Source organism: Parastagonospora nodorum (genome assembly GCF_000146915.1).
Source record: "Parastagonospora nodorum SN15 chromosome Unknown scaffold_15, whole genome shotgun sequence".
In the NCBI taxonomy this organism is placed as follows: domain Eukaryota; kingdom Fungi; phylum Ascomycota; class Dothideomycetes; order Pleosporales; family Phaeosphaeriaceae; genus Parastagonospora; species Parastagonospora nodorum.
Genome location: NW_001884563.1, coordinates 355,040 through 371,219, shown reverse-complemented (window position 1 = coordinate 371,219; position 16,180 = coordinate 355,040). Strand labels below are relative to the sequence as shown.

The 16,180-nt window shown below is 53.2% G+C and overlaps 7 protein-coding genes across 7 annotated transcripts; 4 read left to right on the top strand and 3 right to left on the bottom strand.

The window, feature by feature from the left end:
• Positions 1–100: 100 nt before the first annotated feature.
• On the top strand, positions 101–3,579 carry SNOG_09606 (hypothetical protein; the record flags this gene model as incomplete). The annotated part of the gene is made up of 3 exons (XM_001799843.1): positions 101–133; positions 179–247; positions 283–3,579. 3 exons carry the CDS (start codon positions 101–103, stop codon positions 3,577–3,579), a joined length of 3,399 nt encoding a protein of 1,132 aa, XP_001799895.1.
• Positions 3,580–3,714: 135 nt separating this feature from the next.
• SNOG_09605 (hypothetical protein) lies at positions 3,715–4,228 on the top strand (the record flags this gene model as incomplete). The annotated part of the gene is made up of 2 exons (XM_001799842.1): positions 3,715–3,864; positions 4,001–4,228. The coding sequence occupies 2 exons, from the start codon at positions 3,715–3,717 to the stop codon at positions 4,226–4,228; spliced, it is 378 nt and encodes a 125-aa protein (XP_001799894.1).
• Positions 4,229–4,523: 295 nt separating this feature from the next.
• SNOG_09604 (hypothetical protein) lies at positions 4,524–5,567 on the top strand (the record flags this gene model as incomplete). Its single annotated transcript, XM_001799841.1, has 3 exons — positions 4,524–4,543; positions 4,646–5,127; positions 5,230–5,567. The coding sequence occupies 3 exons, from the start codon at positions 4,524–4,526 to the stop codon at positions 5,565–5,567; spliced, it is 840 nt and encodes a 279-aa protein (XP_001799893.1).
• A 134-nt stretch (positions 5,568–5,701) lies between these two features.
• On the bottom strand, positions 5,702–7,633 carry SNOG_09603 (hypothetical protein; the record flags this gene model as incomplete). The annotated part of the gene is made up of 3 exons (XM_001799840.1): positions 5,702–6,180; positions 6,233–6,943; positions 6,993–7,633. 3 exons carry the CDS (start codon positions 7,631–7,633, stop codon positions 5,931–5,933), a joined length of 1,602 nt encoding a protein of 533 aa, XP_001799892.1. The 3' UTR covers positions 5,702–5,930.
• A 901-nt stretch (positions 7,634–8,534) lies between these two features.
• SNOG_09602 (hypothetical protein) lies at positions 8,535–9,813 on the top strand (the record flags this gene model as incomplete). The annotated part of the gene is made up of 2 exons (XM_001799839.1): positions 8,535–8,750; positions 8,800–9,813. The coding sequence occupies 2 exons, from the start codon at positions 8,535–8,537 to the stop codon at positions 9,811–9,813; spliced, it is 1,230 nt and encodes a 409-aa protein (XP_001799891.1).
• Positions 9,814–9,832: 19 nt separating this feature from the next.
• Positions 9,833–10,027, bottom strand: SNOG_09601 (hypothetical protein; the record flags this gene model as incomplete). The annotated part of the gene is made up of 2 exons (XM_001799838.1): positions 9,833–9,888; positions 9,970–10,027. The coding sequence occupies 2 exons, from the start codon at positions 10,025–10,027 to the stop codon at positions 9,833–9,835; spliced, it is 114 nt and encodes a 37-aa protein (XP_001799890.1).
• Positions 10,028–13,159: 3,132 nt separating this feature from the next.
• Positions 13,160–16,158, bottom strand: SNOG_09600 (hypothetical protein; the record flags this gene model as incomplete). Its single annotated transcript, XM_001799837.1, has 2 exons — positions 13,160–13,906; positions 13,957–16,158. The coding sequence occupies 2 exons, from the start codon at positions 16,156–16,158 to the stop codon at positions 13,160–13,162; spliced, it is 2,949 nt and encodes a 982-aa protein (XP_001799889.1).
• Positions 16,159–16,180: the final 22 nt, after the last annotated feature.

The following is a 16,180-nucleotide window of genomic DNA, read 5'->3' as shown; positions in this document are numbered from 1 at the left end:
AACATTTCCATGACCCCTGCACGCCAGCTTGCGCGCCACTTCCGCGCTCCAGCATCGTCATCACAGCCCCACCAAAGACTCTGCACACGACAACTCCACCATGAAGCAGAGGTTTTCCAGCTTGGATGTGAAGGTCAGTATACTAATGGGTCTTGTTGCTCATTACTGACGATTTCAGGTCATTGCTCACGAGCTGTCCAAAAGCTTGACATCTTTGCGAGTGACGAATGTCTACGACTTGTCGTCGGTATGTATGCGCCACGCTGCTACGACAAGTGCTAGCTGACGCTCTCACAGAGAATCTTCCTCATCAAGTTCCATAAACCCGATCACCGTGAGCAATTGCTTATTGACTCTGGCTTTCGTTGCCATCTCACCGAATATGCCCGCACTACCGCCGCAGCGCCCTCGACCTTTGTCGCAAAGCTGCGGAAGTACCTCAAGACGCGGCGAGTGACGTCCATTGCTCAAATCGGCACCGACCGCATTCTCGAGTTCCAATTCTCAGACGGCTTGTACAGACTCTACCTGGAGTTCTATGCTGGCGGCAACATTGTCCTCACAGATGGCGACTTGAAGGTCTTGGCCTTGTTGCGGAATGTCGATGAGGGCGAGGAACACGAGAGGCTGAGAGTTGGCTTGGAGTACAACTTGTCGATGCGCCAGAACTATGGTGGTGCACCAGAGCTCACAAAGGATAGGATTCGCAAAGGACTGCAGAAAGCCGTGGACAGGCAGCAAGCGCAACCCGCTGCGACCGGCAAGAAAGCGAAAAAAGTGGGCAAGGATGCGCTGAGGAAGGCACTCGCAGTGTCTATCACGGAATGCCCTCCGTTGCTGGTAGATCACGCCCTGCATGTCGCAAAATACGACTCTGCACTGAAGCCGGAGGAAATATTGGCAAATGACGAGCTGCTCGAGAAGCTCCTTAGCGTCTTGAAAGACGCCAGGAAGATCACAGATGAAATCAACAGCCAGGAACAAACGAAAGGCTACATCCTAGCCAAGCCAAATCCGAATGCGACAACAGACGAGGAGGGCGCTGAGAAGTCAAAACACATGTACGACGACTTCCATCCTTTCCGGCCGCAACAGTTTGAAGAGTCAGACTACACGTTCCTCGAGTTCGATGGCTTCAATAAGGCTGTTGACGAGTTCTTCTCGTCGATAGAGGGACAGAAGCTCGAGTCACGATTGACCGAGCGTGAACAACAGGCAAAGAAGAAGCTGGAAAAGGCCCGCAGAGAGCACGAAGAGCGCCTTGGCGGTCTGCAGCAGGTGCAGGAGGTAAACTTCCGAAAGGCCGAAGCTATCCTTGCGAACGTGCATCGCGTGGCCGAGGCGACAGAGGCAGTCAACGGGCTGATCAGACAAGGGATGGACTGGGGCGATATTGCTAGTCTGATTGAGCGTGAGCAAAGCCATGGGAACGCGGTTGCTGAGACGATCAAGCTGCCACTAAAGCTCCATGAGAACACGATTACCCTCCTGCTCGACGAGACGGACTTCGACCACGCCGAAGAAGACGACGATGAGGGCAACGAAACTAGCTCAGTGAGCGAGGATTCGGAAGATGAAGACGAAGGCCCCAAGAAGAAGGCTGCGCCTGCTAAGCCAGCAGCTCGACCAAAGCTTGCCATCGACATTGACCTTGCTTTGTCCCCTTGGGCGAATTCGACAGAATACTACGATCAAAAGAAGACTGCAGCTAGTAAGGAAGACCGAACATTGCAAGCTTCTACCAAGGCCTTGAAGAGTCACGAGAAAAAGGTCGCTGAAGATCTGAAGAAGGGCCTGAAGCAAGAGAAGGATATTTTGCGACCTGTGCGTAAGCAGCAGTGGTTCGAAAAGTTCATCTACTTCATCTCCTCGGACGGCTACCTCGTTTTGGGAGGCAAAGATGCTCAACAGAATGAGATCATCTACAGGAGGTACTTCCGAAAAGGTGACGTTTACGTCCATGCCGACCTGAAGGGTGCTGTACCGATGATCATCAAAAACAAACCCACGACCCCAGATGCGCCCATTCCACCATCGACCCTTTCACAGGCCGGGCATCTTTCCGTTTGTTCGTCGGATGCATGGGAGTCAAAAGCAGTCATGTCAGCATGGTGGGTGTTGGCCGATCAAGTCAGCAAGACTGGCCAGACCGGCGAGTTCCTGCCGCCAGGCCTCTTCAATATCAAGGGCAAAAAGGAGTACCTTCCCCCAGCTCAGCTCATCGTCGGCCTCGCTGTGATGTTCGAGATCAGCGAAGCAAGCAAGGCTCGACACAATAAGCATCGTGTTCTAGACGGTGTCAACATCTCTGCAGTAGAAATGGCACCCGACTCAGAGGAGCAGCCAAAAGCTACTCAGGGTTCCAAAGAGGATGACAGTGACGATGATGAGTTTCCTGATGCGAAGCTCGCCTCTGACTCGGACGATGACTTTCCGGATGCGAAGATGGAGCATACTGAGGAAAGCGATGCCGAGTCGGAAGCAGCAGGACACGCCAATCCGCTACAGTCGAGCAAGGCAGATGCACACGAGAACAGCAGTGATGAAGATGAAGATGAAGATGTCAAGTCTGTCAACGGAAAGTCGGGACATGTTATGTCAGGGGGTCGAGACGGTGCCAGCCATCAAGGAGATGCACAGGACGACACCGGCTCACTTGGAGATTCTGAACAGACCAAGGGCGCTAGCCGCCGTCATCTATCGGCAAAAGAGCGTCGTCTGCTGAAGAAAGGCCAGTTGCCTGCATCTGTGCAGGTCCCATCACAAAAGACGCCTGCAGATGGCAGTGTTGATGGGGACGAAAGCGCATCTGCTGGCGAAGAAGCGCAGCAGCCCACAAAGCCTGCAGGCACAGTTACATCACAAGCATCAAAGGCAACTAGCAGCCCACTCCCACGAGGCAAACGCAGCAAGCAAAAGAAGCTCGCAGCCAAATACGCCGCCCAAGACGAAGAAGATCGCGAACTAGCAATGCGCCTATTAGGCTCGAAATCCGGGCAACAAGCCGCTGAGACGGCTGCCGAAGAAAAGCGCAAAAAGGAAGAAGAAGCCGCCGCCAACAAGGAGCGTCGACGCCAACAACATCTCCGCGCCCAAGCCGTAGGTAAAGCCGCCGAAGAAGCCCGACAAGCCGCCCAAGCCCAAGACGACGATGACGAAGGCGACGAAGTCCTCAGAACCAACCTCCTCAATCTCGACGCCTTCACCGGCCGCCCCCTCCCTGGCGATGACCTGCTCACCGCCATCCCCGTCTGCGCCCCCTGGTCCGCGCTCTCTACATACAAATACAAAGCCAAGATCCAGCCCGGATCGACGAAGCGCGGCAAAGCTGTCAAGGAGATTCTGACTATTTGGGACCATGCGGGTAAGGATGCGAAGGCGACGGATAAGAGTGCCCAGGATGTCGAGCGCATTTGGCCCAAAGAGATGGAGCTGATTCGGGGCTGGAAGGAGACAGAGGTCGTGGGCGTGGTGCCTGTGAGTAAGGTCAGGGTTATGATTGCTGGTGGGCGCGCGGGAGCGGCGGCGGCGAAGGGGAAGGCGAAACCGAGGGGTGGGAGGGGGAGTAAGAAGAAGTAGGTGGTTGGATTGTATGAGATTGGAAGATCTTGCGGAACTGAGAGTATCGTCTTGCTCGTGTTCAAATGGAATATCTCGATTCATGTGACCTCTTCGGTTTGGTTCGTGCTCTGCCCTTCGATCTTGCTGTGAGGCATGTATATGAGTGCGGCTCAGTTATTGCGGCACGGCTCTTATGTCATGAGCTTCGCTGCCGTTCCGTCCTCTTCTACAACATTTGCCCTCGGCTACACCCCAACATCTCAAGACCTGCCGATTCTTGGAGCCATGGCGTTCAAGCTCACAGTATATGTATAATCTTCACTTTACATTTTTCGCGCCTGACATATAGACTAGTGGTGAGGGTATGTCCCTATACACCGTCATTCCCTCAGACTGCTCAAACACTGCAGATGTTGACATTCTACTGAAGAGCCGATAGGGTACTTCAAAAGTTCACTTCCAATCGGGATGGCAGTGGCATACTCTCATGGAGCCAAGAGACCGACATGAGCCTCACGATGCTTCAGACGGCATATCGCAACAAGACACTCAGCTCTACAACGTACGCGCGAAGGAATGTAGCGATATGAAAGAGACCGAAGCCTTTCTCAAGCCCAAAGTTCAGAATCCAGAGACCATGTCCTTCAGCACTATCGGGATGGTATAATCCTCATGCTAGATGACGGGGGTTTCACGCAGGTCAGGGGATACACGGAGATTAAGCATGTGAGGGTCATAAGAGAAATGGAGTATTTTGGGGATTTTCCCCCTGCTGAATAGTTAGTTAAAGTGGAACGGTAATCGGAAGAAACATTGGAGCTTGCATGTAGCGCGTTCATTGCGGCACAGCAAGGTCCACGTCACAAGCATTTGGCCCTCCTGCAACTAACATCGCCTTTATGCCCGCCGCGCCCCAGCTGCAGCATCTTTCAGTCAACACGGCCCCGCGCCGTCGTCGAATAATGGCGAGCTCATCCAACGAGTAAGCACGCTCTCTACTGCAACCGCATTTTTGCGTTTCATGTCGCTCCACAGCGTTTTACTCCACGTTCATTGCAGACATATTCTCTGACCAAAGCGAAAGAAATGATAGCATGAATACCTACACCCTAACTCCCACATCCGCCGCCAACACTTCCGAACTAGAAGCCTCGTTGACAGCCAGATACGGAGCCTCGAATCTCATTGCAAACCGACAAGGCGGACGAGTTCTCGCGTGGACGCTCACATCTCGCCATTACGGCCTCGCACCATGGCTCGAGTCTATAGATGGTGTACAGTCTGTCGAAAATCGCCCTATTCCTCGTGCCCTCAATCCTACCGATCGCTTCATGGCTGTCCCTGTGCCTGGCACGGACACCAAAGCGACCGGGGAATTTTTAAAGTCCAAGGTGAAGAGCGGGACGGAGATTACCACTGTACGGCAGGACGGTGAGGTGATTGCGTGGTTCAACCTCTTTTTAAGCGCCGAGTCGTTCGGGGAGGTGAAAACCCATGTTGGCGTCCGAGATGTAGGTGGCGATTGGGATACATATGACCTCGCTGAGTCTGATGGAAGAGAGCGTGGTCAGTCGCCGTCTGAACAGCTGATCAGGCGCGATCGGCCAGAGCTTCATGCGCCCTTGACAAATGATATAAGCCTGGAGATTGGTGACTTTTCCCAATGAGACCGATCTTCTCCGAGGAATGGTGGACCGAAGCTACGAGGTAAGACGACAGACATCCGACTCGCAGCTGGATCAATTGCTGTCGGTAATGAGTCAAATGGCAACACGCAGAGATACCGAGCCTTAGCAAATGAAACCAGTGACCCGCAGTCCATGGACAAGTACCTGAATTCCAAAGTCAGGCTCGGTCATACCCCTGGGCAGATCAAAGAAGACGACGGTACAATTGTCGGCTGGTATAATCTCGTCTTGGATGCAGAAGCTGCAAAAGAAATGAAAGATCATGAAGGTATTGATAGTGACACTTTGCGGGTGCAGGACAGAGTGGTCAAGTTCTGAGATGTGTATATTGCGTAATCGCCCCGGTGTTTTTTGTACGACGATGCAATAGCCTGAAGTCCATTAAGACATCAAGTATCAGTGCTGCTGCCAAATTAGGTCACTCATGAAGCCATTGGGCGTTGTTAAAACTGTAAGGGGTATCTGAATGCTGCATTTTCATCTACAGGGAGCAGTGTGAGATCTATGTCGAATCGCACTAGAGATGGATACGGCTGGGGTACTCGTGAAAAACATATCCATCTAGCCAAGCAGAACCATCGCGCCGGACTACCGTGTCATGCTGAGGGTCGTTATGTTTGGTCGATTTTTAAAAGTTGGAAGATTGAGGTGACTGAGGAGGAGAACGGCAAGGGAGCTGCTCTACTGCGTGGCAGACTTCTTGGGCTGGATGGGCAGTTCTATGGCCGCGGACTCCTTGTTGTCCTCAACAGCGGCTGCGGGGTCTGATTCCTTGTCCTTGGTGGTAAGGCTCTCCCCCTGCTTGGGAAGAGCGGCGCCAATATCCTCAGGCTTCGTGTCCGAGGCTGGTTTTGATGCGAACTGAACTTTGCGATCTAATGTCGCCGAGATTCTTCTGAGCTCAGTGACAAAGGACTCGCCCCACCAGGCACTGCGTTGTGTTAGCATCAAATTCCAATGAGAACAGAAAAGGTTTGACATACCTGGTGTACTTCCGCACGTATTTGGACAGTTTCTGGTAGTTCAAAGATCGCTGCTCATCGCCCATGGTGACTGCCTCATGAATCGAGTCTGCCAGTTCTTCAGTGTTCCACGGGTTGACTACCAAGCTCCCATTAAGGCTTTGGGCTGCACCCGTGAATTCTGACAAGATCATGACGCCGTGTCGCTTCTCCTGAGTCGCAATGTACTCGTAGGAAACCAAGTTCATGCCGTCGCGCGTTGAGGAGACAAGGCATACATCTGACACCGAGTACAAGGCGATGAGCTCGTCGAAGGATACCGACTTGTGCATGAAGTGGATCGGCATGAATTCAACGGTGCCGAACTTGCCGTTGATGCGACCGACGAGCTCGTTGACGACAGCGCGGAGGTTCTGGTACTCTTCGACGTCTTGTCTTGACGGTACTGCCACCTGGACGAGCACGACCTTGCCGATCCATTCTGGGTGCTCGGTCAAGAAGACCTCAAGCGCGTGTAGCTTCTGAGGCACACCCTTGATGTAGTCCAAACGGTCAACACCGACGATGAGCTTGACGCCCTGAAATTTCTTTTCAAGAGCGGCGATGCGCTCCTGCACCTTGGGCTTCTTCAAGCCCTCGTCGAACTTCTCCGGGTCGATACCGATTGGGAAGGCGCCAACCGTAATGTGCCTTCCCTTGTATTCGACGCCGTTCGGTGTTGTCGCAAGGCCCCTGACTACATTAGTGGCTGAGAAATGTGTATTATATATGGTGGACTCACAGGATGCGCGAACAACTGCTGAGGAAGTGGCGCGCATAGTCGTATGTGTGGAAGCCGATCAGGTCGCAGTCGAGCACGCCACGGAGGATCTCGTTGCGCACCGGGAGAATGCGGTAGATCTCCGAGCTGGGAAACGGCGTGTGCAGGAAGAAGCCAATCTTGACATTCTTCTTGGTGTTGCCAATCTCCTCGCGCAGCATCTGCGGCATGAGCATCAGGTGGTAGTCGTGCACCCAGACCATGTCGTTGTCCTGGACGTCCCTGGCGACTGCCTGCGCGAAGAGCCGGTTCGCCTGCGTGTATGCCTCCCACGCGGACTCGTCGGATGTGATCTCACCAGGGGTGGTAGTGGAAAAGCGGCCACATGATGGCATCTGCCGATTAGTATGAGAGTATGAGGAACAGAAGCATATCACGCTATGGTGGGGTGGTCTCACTTGAGAAGCCGTTGTAGTGTCTGGTCCGCAAGCTCGTCGTCGAGCATGACGGGGACCGCGTTGTACTCGTCCTTCAGCTGGCCCGAGAGCTGCTTGATCTCGTCCTCTGGCACCTCGAGACCCGGCCCAGCCGTACCATTGAAAAGTGGTCGTCTTTGCAAGGCCGCTCAGGCCGCTGACCAGGCCGCCCGAGGACATGGACATCTCGTACTTGCCCTCATCGGAGCGCTTGATGGTGATGTGGCAGGCGATTCGAGACCAGCAAGAGGCGCCCCTCCTCGGTCTTGGGTCGGACCAGTTTCGTGGGCCCGTCTGTCATGTTTGCGGTATATAAAAGCGGGGTATGGGTGTAGGAGTAGCGTTCGAGGCGGGCGGGTGGTGTTGTTTTCTAGGTGCGCTGGCTTGCCCGTGGGGGACAGTGAGAGGTCAGCGCGGTAGGTCGCAATTTGTTTGTGGACGTCAGCGGGCAGGCAGAGTAGCTCGCTCGGGAGGACGGCTTTTATCTCGTGCGCGGGTGACGAAAGAATGATATTGGGGGACGGGACCCGCTCAGCGCAGAGTGGATTCTCGCAGCTTCTGGGACTCGACAAGCGAGGGTCAGAGTGCAGGATCTTGGACCAAATCACCTGCAGCAAGGGACAAATAGGTCTAGGATGTTCTAAAACTAGAAGACGGGCAGATTTGCGGTATGGCACGTTGGGTGCGGACTGGGCGGTGGGAAATATCGGGACGTGAAGGTGCACCTCGCAAACTTGCATGCCATTTCCTGTGACGTCGGTTGCTGGGATCCTGGCGACGTGGGGAGCTCCACACAGGCCACAAGAAGTAAGCATGCTGGCGTGAGTCCGTTGGTACGCCATAGGGGCAGCAATAGGCCGAAGCCTGACAGCAAGGCTGATTTGCACGTTTCGGCCTTGATTTGCTCCTTCGCCCGCCTGCCTGGGTAGACTGCAGCGTAGTGGACGCGACTGGGACGCTTGGTAGATCACGTGAGACGCTAAGCGAAGCTGTCGCGGGTCGTTCCTGCCCTAAGCTAGCTACGCCATTGCCTCTGCGGCGCGTCAGACGCGTACTATTGTCGATCAACACCACGACACGACAAAACATGTCCGACTCCGAGGGAGGTCTGCCGTCCGAGGCGACCATATCGCAGAAGCTGCGCGATGTCGTCATTGCGATTCACAAAACAGGCAAAGACGAGGATCTGACTGTGAAGCGCATCCGAGCGCGCGCAGAGAAAGAGCTCAGCCTACCAGAAGGCTTCCTGAAGAAGGATGCAGTTTGGAAGCAGAAGAGCCAGACGACTATTAACGAGGCCGTCGTGAGTACAGCCGCAATTATGGCATCTATTAGATCTAACGACGCGGCAGGAAAAGTACTGCACGGAAGCCACACCCGAGCCCACACCAAAGAAGGCCGTGGCGCCGCAACCCACACCCAAGCCTGCGAGGAAGGCAAAAGCGAAGCCTGAGCCAAAGGGCGTGAAGCGAAAGGCAGTCGCGCCGCCGAAGAAGCCGAAGAAGCGGAGGAAGACCGATTCCGACGACGACCTCGACGATGAACTCTCAGACGCGCCCGTGGACGAGCCCTCTGAGGCCGAAAGCGAGCCACCCAAGAAGAAACTGGTGCAGCGGAAGAAGAACGTCGTGACAGAGGAATCAGGTGAGGAGGAAACAACACCACCAAAACCCACAAAGGCAAAGAAGCCAGTCGTTAACGAGAGCGACGACGAACCCGCCGCGACACCAGTCAAGAAGCCATCAGTCACACCACCACCCGAGTCCAAGGGCGACGTCTCCGAAAGCGAGCTCTCCGAACTCATCGACGAATCGCCCAGAAAGAAGTCTCGCAAGAAGGACCCTGCTGCAAAGAAGGCCACCGCTCCCAAAGCCAAACCCGCTGCAAAACCGAAAGCCGACGATGACCCCGACACCGCGGAGGTTAAGCGCCTCCAAGGCTGGCTGGTCAAATGCGGCATCCGCAAAGTCTGGTCCAAGGACCCGGAGCTCTCCAATTGCGACACGAACAAGGAAAAGATCCGCGTCTTAAAGGGCTGGCTGAAAGACGTCGGTATGGATGGCAAATACTCGGTTGAGAAAGCTGCGAAGATCAAGGAGAAGCGCGAGTTTGAAAAGGACCTTGCGGCGATTCAAGAGGCTGAGGCGCATTGGGGCACTGCAGGTGAGGGCGGTGGCAGGAGGCCCCGAAGAGCGGCTGCTGCGGCACCGAAGAAATTGCAGAAGATCGAGTTTAGCGACGATGAAGAGGAGGAAAGCGAGGAAGAGAAGGACGATGACGACGATATGGACGACGACGACGACGACGAAGACGGCAAAGGGGATTCTGATGACGATAAAGGCGACAGTGGAGACGACTCAGAGTAAATCCGCTAATATTTCGCCTTCACATACGACCGGGCGCAGTTCGTTTTTGCTTTCGGACAAGCTTTTCGGCGTTTACTTGTTTTTCATAAAGTATATCTTGATACCCGCACAAAGCAATGTAGTTATTCCGTCTTCTTCAGGCAGCCTCGCACTTACTTTCCTCACATGGGAGTGGATCTGTTTGGTTTTTGAACAAATCTTTCTTGGACGACATGCTGAACTCTGCCATCTGTCTTGGAGAGAAGAGAGCGGAAAAGATACCAGAAGAAACAGGCGCTTCTCACGCCATGGCAAGATCTCAATGTGTACTTTCAAAAACGCAATGGTTCACAAACAACATAGCAGGCTTTAATAAATGCTTTGTTCCAGGCAGAAGAGGAACGCACATATGTCCCTGCATATGTCCATTTTTGTGTTGTGCAAATAGTCGTGTGGTAAACTTGACATGGGGCAATAAGGCAAGAGGGGGATTTGATGGCTCATACCGGGGCCTCTTGTCTATCTTGGAGAGGTGAGTAGGAGAGCGGTCATGACGAGTTTTAATGGCGAACTTTTGAGATAAGAAGGTCCGAGCATATGTTTAAATACTCTTTCTCAAGATTCGACGCGATACTAGCAGACAGTACCCATTTGAAAGTGTTATCTACGTCTTTGGGCCAGGACAAAAGACATGCGGTGAGGGGAACTGGTTTTTGAACTTCCGAAAAGTAAGAGTGGTGTGAGGAGAAGTAAGATGCGTAGAAGGCGGGATGATTTATACTCCCTCAAGGCCAATCATCTGGCATTTGCTATGCTTCAGAGTATCAGACTGCTTGATGACTTTTGATATATCAAATAGCAGAAGAGCCACAGCCATGTGTGACATGGTTGTTTTTTTAATAACTTGGTAAGGTTTCCGAATGCGAGAGCTTTATGTCTGCGGAAAAGCTTTTTGGATCTGCACTGGCAGAGGGCGAACACTTCATAGCTTAAGATGCTTTGGTATTTGGACGCGTAAAACCCACATCTCATAAGCTTCGACGGACTTTTGGTATTCTCATCCTGCTGAATATATTGAAGAAGCTGAAGTACTGACTCCGGCGAAGTATCTATACTCCTCATCCAGACAAAGACATCGATTCTATCATGAACTTTCCCGACAGTCTCGCACGTATGTATGTCCCACTCACGACATTTCCAGATCGATGACGCCATTTTTTATTTCTCCAAAACAACGCGCAGAAGCCACTCATGTATCAGCCCAATCCTTGGTTTAACCAATGGCTGCAAATCATAGATTCAAAGTTTTAAAAAAGCGCATCGCTTACGTTCCCATACCCATGCTGATTTCGTGTGCTGAAAACGGCGAGTGCGTTGGAAGAAACATCGGAAATGATCGACAATATGTTTTCAAAGTCATCGCTCTATAAAAAAAACATAGATCTTGAGCTTCGGAGAAGTCTCGCACACATGAACCAGGCCTTTCCCTTTTAAGAATTACGACTTCTCTCTTTACAGGAGTACATGTCAGAAGACAGAGCAGGAACAGCATATTCGAAAGTTCGGGTGACTTTTGGACGACGTGCAGATCAATGGTCTGCAGGTTCCCAAGGTTCCGGAGAAGCACAGCACATTCATCATGCACCATTATACCGGTTTTCATAAAGTATTGCTGAATGTATTTGATAAGGAGAGAAAGTAGCGAAGAAGTGTGAGGTTTTGTATCTCCCTATGCTCGGTTCTTACTCGTCTGTGATGTCATTGCGAGTAGATTTCAGCGTCACTTCGATCTCTCCATGGCTTGAGTTCTACAAAGCTTTTGGAAACGCGACACAATGATAGAGCTTGATCCGGAGTTTTGAAATGGAGCCGTGAGACTGAGCACACATTTGATGGTGATCACATGGTTTTTTTTTTTGGAAGGAGAGCAGCGCAGCGTCCATGTGTTGGGTGAACGTTTCTTTTTGGTAAGATTTTTGGACTTGGAGTGTGTGTGAAAGACGAGGCACCATCGCAGAACTCATGTTTATACTCCCGACCGCTCTTCACTCTCCACACCCATCGCCATCGCTAAAGTCGATTTCTGATCTCCTTCTCATGAAGTCGCTTGGACCAGATTTCAGACAGCGCACCAGCCATGGGACCTTCTAGTATGTCTTTCCAAAAGTTCATATAAAGCTTTCCGCCACCACGAGACACATAAGCCTTGGTAGGTGTGTCTTTAAGAGATGCTCCGCGCAGTCATAGTGTCATAGCAACTTGGGTTTTGAAAAACATAAGACAAAACACATACATCTTCAGCCACCGTGTTTAGAGAGGATGGAGGAACATGTGTGTGTTGAAGAAGAGACGAAGAGGGCAGAGGCCACCATTGATATGCTTGCGTCTACTCGCCCATTATTATTATCGTTTTCGCTTTTCGATTTCTCCCCGTGTATTGGCCCAATATTTGATTCGGTGACGGCGATGGCGCACAAGACATTGCCAAGTCATCTCCGTGTTTTTAGAAGAGCACACGAAGAGATAGCCTAATGCATTTTTGGAGAGAACAACGCAGAGCACATCGATTCGTCTATATACACTTTTGGTTGGTGGGAGGCGATCTGTGATGAAGAAGAGAGATAAATGGTCGGATTATATACTTGTTGTGCTTGTTCATGTTATCCTTGCTGGTCATTCAAATCTACAGTCAGTTCTGCTTACATAGATGATTTCTAGTAGTCATCGCATCACGTACATCACATAGCGCAAGCAAAGAAGACATAGCTTATGGTCATGACATCGTGTGATAATATTTGAGCATTACCGCAACTTCCATCCATGTCCCACCACTTCTCAAACACCGTCCGCGGCACGACAAAAGGTCGACCTGCCAGCAAGATCCTCCAATAAAACGGAGCCGTGTTCGTCGTGAAGTGTTAAAAAAGCAAAGTACGCCGGTGCCCCCGGTTCGCGCTATTCCAGCTGGCGAAGGTATCCTCGTGGGTTATGCATTATGCAACTTTGAACGCCGAAAACCCATTTCAAAAAACTCAAATCCCTTTCCCAAATGGCCGTGTCGTGACAGAAGCGTAAAGAAACGACTCCAAACGTGAGTCGTACAAGCAACGAAGTGAAGCTTTTGAGATTTCCTTTCCACCTCTTTTGAACGCCAGATCGAAACAATGTCGAAATTCCAGTAAAACAAAGGTGCCGTATCGGGAGACAAGTCGACAGATTGCTACAGATCGCATCGCATCCAACAACATAGTCGTCAAAAGCTTGCTGAGGGCCAAAAGACCAGGTGTGTAGCGTCGCAATGTCCAGATAGCAGTACCGAATAGAAGTAGTTTTAAACATGCCAACAGATGATGAGTTAGACAAGTGCCTAGCTCATGTCCATCATGTCAGCGTCGAGGTCGTGGTGTGCCTCGCCAGCGTAGGTGTCAAGCACCTCATCGCCGGGTCCGAAGTTGCCTTCATAGACTGTGGCGCCCGCACGCCTCCTTGACGCGACCCAAGAACAGCCAAAGCAGTGTAGCACCATCTCAGCGGTGGGACGCTGAGTGGGGTCTTGATGGAGCATGGCCTTGACGACATGGTCCATCGAATGCTCGTTGTAGCGCTCCACCATGAACTTAGGTGCGTGGAGCAACTCCTCCTCGTGGCTCGAGTGAGGACGCGCAGTGATGGACGACATTGAGTCATTGTCCATATCGGACATCAAGAAGCCATCCATGGAGGCCCTCGAGTTCTCGGGCATTGGGTCGCCCTTCGCATCGCGGCTGAGGGTGCTGCTGTCTGCGCTCCAGGTCAAGCTGGGCAGCACGCTGTCAAAGTCACCTGACCTCAACTTTTGCCAGTAGAGGCCGTTCTCAGGAATGACGCAGTTGCCGGCGATCTCGGCGAGCATCATGCCCAGAGCGAAGACATCGGCTGGCTTGTCGAAACCACCGGTGAGGGCCTCTGGCGCGAGGTAGTGACGATCGCCCTCACCGTCGATGTGCTTGGGCGCAGGCCATGAGCTGGCAAGACCGAAGTCGGCGATCTTGAGACCACCCTCAAAGTCGATCAGGATGTTGGCGGGCTTGAGATCGAGGTGGATATATCCAGAGTTGTGGATAAACGTGAGACCCTAGGACATGTTAATCATGGTAATGCAGTTGCATTGAGATCTTGACTTACCATTGACAGCTCCAGGAGGATCTTCCAGATCCTGAAGTCGTCCAGCCTGCTGTTGAAGCCGACGGTGTCGAGGTACTTCCTCAAGTTGCCACCCTCGCAGTACTCCGTCTGGATGTATAGGTGAGAGTTTGCCTCCCAGTGTGTCTTGATGTCTAGCACGTGGTCGTTACCACGAAGCGCATAAAGGACATCGACCTCTCGCATCTTCCTAGTGCGGTCGCCGGCGCCAAGGTAAGGCTTCTTGGACTTTTTGACAACCCACACTTGGCTGCCAGCGGGTGACCTTCCGGGTGAGACCTTCACAGGCTTGCCGACACGGTACACAACGGAGAACTCGCCTTCGCCACCGTCCAGCTGCTTCACCTCGTGGAAGCGCTCAGTGAGCGACTCATCCACATCGTTCTTTGTGAGACCGATGGGGATGACACCCTGCACACTGTGAAAGAAGTGGTTCTCGCGGGGTGTGGTCGGTGTGGCAGGGGCAAGAGCGCTCAAGCTCTGCGCGAAAGGATGGTTGTCAGGGCGCCTTCGACCTGCCATGGACAGTCTGGCATCGAAGTCTGCGAAACAGGACTCGCTTGGAGTCTGTGGACTTGGTGCACCGAATGAGGCTCCGGCAGCTGCTGATGTCTTAGCGTCGCTCTTATGGGGTGTGACACGGGGAGCTCGACGAGGGAGCGGTGACGGGCGTCCGAGTTTCTTGGATTGCCGCAGAAACCGACTTCGAGGAAAGGAGAGGTCGTGTGTAGGGGAATCGGCAGTCGCTGAGGGCTCTTCTCCATCTGATGATGAGGAGGCATCGTCGTGCGGACTCGCGGGGATCGGATAGGAGTACTTACTGGTCGGTCTGCTTTCGTTCTCGGGTGCGGCGAAGGTGTCGGCGCCAATGGATGGGCGCGATCGGAAAGTCTTGCGTCGCAAGCTGCTCTCCTTGGACCGCCTGCTTGAACCACCGCTAGGCTTAGTAGGGGTGGGTGGCATCTCCTCGACGCTGGACTGGCTGTCTGTCATGCGGTTGGCCGTGGGTGACTGGTTGTCGGGCAGCACATCGTCATCACCGTCGATGCTGACAAAGCTACCACGTCGCTGAAGGGAGCTGTTTGAGTTCCCAAAGATACCAGCGCGCTTGCCCAAATTGTCGGAGAACTTGGACACGTTGGCACTGAATGGCGTGCTCGGTGTTCCGAACTGGTGCTGCGGTCGCACCGACTCGCCAAACAAGCTCTTGCGCTTGACAAGAGGAGTGTCAAAGTTTGGAGTGCGGTCACCTGCGGCAGGAGGGAACGACTGTCGCTTGGATGGTGTGTCAGGCATGACATAGATGCCTGCGCCGGCGGCTGGCTCGTCGATGTTCCGGTTCTTCTTCGAGAGGAGACCGGTCGAAAAAGCCATGGGTGGAGCTGGCACAGCCTTGAAAGGCGTGTCGAATGAATCCGGGAAGGCATCACCTCCGGGACCCTGTGGCCGGCCGACACCGAGAGGGAGAGATCGCGAGAAGTGCTGTGACGGGGCAGATGGGGCAGCCTGGGGCATGCCAAAGACGGAAGATCGCGGAGGCGCCATTGGTGTGTCGCCGCGTCCGTTAGACGAGGCCGATGATGGTGTATGTGCCATCGAGAGAGGGTGCGGCGTGGAGCTGCCAAAGCTGCCGCGAGCTGCCTGGGGCAGGCCCATGCGACTGGCGTCGAATGTTCCAGTGCGGAACGGTGTCTGTGCTGGTGTCGTGCTCTGCGCAAGCGAGCTGTCCAGAGACATCCTGTTTCGGGTCTTTGAAGCCGCGGGGCCGGGCAGAGCAAAGTCGCCGTCGTACGCGGGCTTGGGTCGCGGTGTGTTGGACACTCGCTGAGAGAGCGTCGATCTCCTCAGCGAAGTCCCTCTTCGGATTGGCGTTGTGGTCGCCGGTAACGCGAAGTCAAACGAGTCGAGGTCGTTATATACTTGGTGCGCTGCGTCTGTGTCTTTGCGCGGCGCGGGTGACTGGTCGAATATACTCGCGAAGTCGTTTCCAAGACCCGACACGCCGTGTAAGATGCGCCGTTTCGCGTTGGGGCTGCTACATAGGGTTTCATTGAGGTTCATAAGGCCGTCGTTGCGCTTGAGCGGACTTGATTTCACCGGTGGTGCGGGTGACAAATCGGGTCGTGATGGCGCGAATGCAAACTTGATCGGCTTGTCGGGACGGAACAGGTAGTCGGTATCCATGCAGTCGGCGACTCGTGTTGGT